The 3,060-nt window shown below is 39.2% G+C and overlaps 1 protein-coding gene across 1 annotated transcript; it reads right to left on the bottom strand.

The window, feature by feature from the left end:
• Positions 1-1,144: 1,144 nt before the first annotated feature.
• On the bottom strand, positions 1,145-2,471 carry N7478_002272 (uncharacterized protein; the record flags this gene model as incomplete). The annotated part of the gene is made up of 2 exons (XM_056918486.1): positions 1,984-2,471; positions 1,145-1,928 (listed from the first exon to the last, which is right to left on the bottom strand). The coding sequence occupies exons 1-2, from the start codon at positions 2,364-2,366 to the stop codon at positions 1,145-1,147; spliced, it is 1,167 nt and encodes a 388-aa protein (XP_056781644.1). The 5' UTR covers positions 2,367-2,471.
• Between the last annotated feature and the right edge of the window lie 589 nt (positions 2,472-3,060).

Genomic DNA, 3,060 nt, shown 5'->3' with positions numbered 1-3,060 from the left:
TTTTAAAAGATAATCTCTATTTATTTTTCTAGTTATAAGCTCTATTTCGATTTATAGAATATAGACTAAGTTATAGGAGTATATACTATATTTATTACTAAATAATAGAAGGAGTTAAATATTAAGACTAGTTTATCTTTTACTTAGTCTTCTTACTATCCTAATAATCTTTTATATCTATAGATTAGTAATACTAGTTTTGCTCTTTAGTAGAATAGTATTTAATCCTTCTTTATAAAGGTTATAGTAGGATATTAGTATAATATAATTTTAATTAGGATTGTTTTAACTTTAGCTATAATAGTAATAGTTACTAATATTAAAATACTTATAGCTTAATATAGAATTCTATAATAATTTATTATTTTTATCTTACTTATTCTTCTTTTTTTTAACTAAGTCGCCTTATTTAGTATAGTTTTTCTTTATCTAGTATTAATTTAAAGGTAATTTAGAGGGGTTTCAAAGGATTTTTAGTATTATTAGGTTGAGGCCTTTTTGAGCGTCTCGCTCACCGGAATGGGCCTTGGCGTCACTTGTGATAATGCCCACGGCTGACCGTCCCTACTTCCACCCGTGTGTGTGGTGCCTAGATGTAGCCGCCACGAGGGCCCGTTCTCGCTCACCCTGACTCACCTCCTGGAGGAGTTTGACGGGGTCATCTACTATCATATGAAGGAGTTGAAGCAGAGAGAACCATCAAGAACACGAAGAGTTCCAGTCTGGAGAAAAAAAGAAGAAAGAGAGAAAGCTACAGTATCTATATGTTGGGGAATATACATAGTGTCACGTGGTGCTGTCAATTTGTCGGAATTCGGTGGGTACGCTATCCAATGGGATCATCAAAAACCCTGTGTTGCTAACTTCCCCTATTTCTGGCAATTTTTATAGGAATAGTTACATAATAAAAAATATTGGCTGAGTAAGCTCATAGATCTTCCACTTCGATATCATATCAACTCGTCGAATCGTCACAGCATATATTTATAAGAGGATCCTTTTCAAGAAGAATTATAAGAAAGAAAAATTCCATTTTGAGTAGAGTAGAACTCATTATTCAGGTTCGAAAATAAGGAAAAGCAAGACAAAGCAAAGCAAAGGGGGGTAATGGCAAATCACAATCTAAGCCTGTTTAACGAGATGGTCAACGCCCAGGACTACCGAACGGCTTTCTGTCGGGGCTTCGCGGTGGCTGATTTTCTCTTCCAGATGGAGCGCCAGAGTGTATTGGTAGTGTGCTTGTTAGTGTGCTTGTTTGAGTCGGTTGTTGGGACAGGAGATTATGAGACGTAACGTGTCCAATAAATGTGTAGGATGGGTCATCAGCCGGCATCATGGTCCAGATCTCTATAGGAACAGTGAAAAGAAGGAGACTAGAGCCTCGAAATGCTCCTTCGACGGTGACCTTGGTGGACAAAACGTTAGCGGGAATATTGCGAGCAAGCCATTCTTTCCATTGGGTGAAATCTAGGGGAATCTCTTCCTGGACTTTGATGCTAAGTAGCACCCTGTAAGACTCTCGGTCGACGCTTCTTGTGACCGGCCTTGAGCGACTACGACCGATAGTCACGCTTGGCGAATTCATTTTAGGGATATGGATTGGTGCAGCCCCAATCTGATTCTGCTGCGCGTAGCGGAAAATTCGGGCATAGATACCAGCCAGCGTCTCGGCCTGGCCGTTCAACTGACGGAGCTCATCGATGAGAATTCGGGTGAAGGAGAAATGGACATTCGACACTGCTGTCTGATCCCAGGTAGAGGCTGCCATAAACTCTGCGCCGTCGTACGCGCCCAAGGCCCCTGATCCTGCGGAGCAACAATCAAAAAGATAACAAACTTCGCCCGTATATTGTTCGAGGTAGCCACGAACATCCCACCAGTTGAGTTTGGGACCTTGCAGGTTACCGGTATTCTGATCGCATTTGCCGCTATTCTTTGTTAGCTGGGATACATTGGTAGAATTAAAGATGGGGTATAACTCACGCCAAGTCCCAGCGACTGTCCACTGTTCCGGCAAACCCCGCATGTCCTGAGTAAACAAAAATTCGGAGCGTATCTTCTCCAGAACTTCGTCGTGACCAGGAAACAAGACGTTCTAGAAGTTTGAACTGGGACTCGATAAGCGGAATCGTGAAACTCTCGGCCTCAAATCCATAAACAGATTTGAAGATGTCCAGGAGTTCTCTCTCGAGGGGCTGGACACCTATATCATCATTCTCCCAGTGAAAGGCGATTACAGCTGTCTTTCGATAAGGTTTGAATTTTGTCGCATGGTTTATGGCCGTTTCCAAGTCGGTGGAAAATTGATCAAGGCGCTTCCTGGCCTGGTGCGCTTGAAACGAGTCGGGTGTTTTTGAGGTCCTCATGGTGAAACGTCAAGTGTGAAGGGTCGAGGGTCTTGCTGAGGAGGTGTAGTAAGGTCAAGAAGGCGGTAAAAGCGGCCAGGGATGGGGCTTAACCCAAACGGGGGCCCGGGCGAGGGAGGACAGAGATCGCCAGGCAGTCGGGGGTGGCAAAATGACGGTTCAATAAGGGCCGTTTCTGGCGGCCCGCTCACCGTGTCAACTAATACTAGAAAGTAATAGAATACTATATCTTTTAATTATCTAGTTATAAAAGGATTTTGTCTATTCTAAAACCTAAAGTATTAGTTTTAAGTTATATAGGTCTCTTTAGATTAAAGTATTATAGAAGAGATATAGTTAAAAAGGTATTAATAAAATCCTAAAATACTTTTAATTTATAGTTATTTAGCTTAATATTCCTTAGTTTTTTTTTATTTTTACTTCTTTTAAGAAGTTTTATAAATAGTAATATAATTAAAAAGTAATTTTTAATAAATCTTTAATAGAAGTTATAGAATCCTAAGAAGACTTAAATCTTTTTATAGGATATAGACTACTTCTATTCTTAGATAGTTTAAACTTATTCTAGATCTATAGAAATATTATTTTAACTAATAATAAAACTAAGGAATTTAACTTATTTCTTATAGAATTAATATTTAGAGACTTTTATAAATAGCTATATTTCTCTTAATCTTTTAAGTATAAGATAAAG

Source organism: Penicillium angulare, assembly GCF_028827245.1.
Source record: "Penicillium angulare strain IBT 27051 chromosome Unknown utg000003l_segment0_segment0, whole genome shotgun sequence".
Classification (NCBI taxonomy): Eukaryota; Fungi; Ascomycota; class Eurotiomycetes; order Eurotiales; family Aspergillaceae; genus Penicillium; species Penicillium angulare.
The sequence above is the reverse complement of the archived record's forward strand: the minus strand, read 5'-3'. Positions and strand labels throughout refer to the sequence as shown.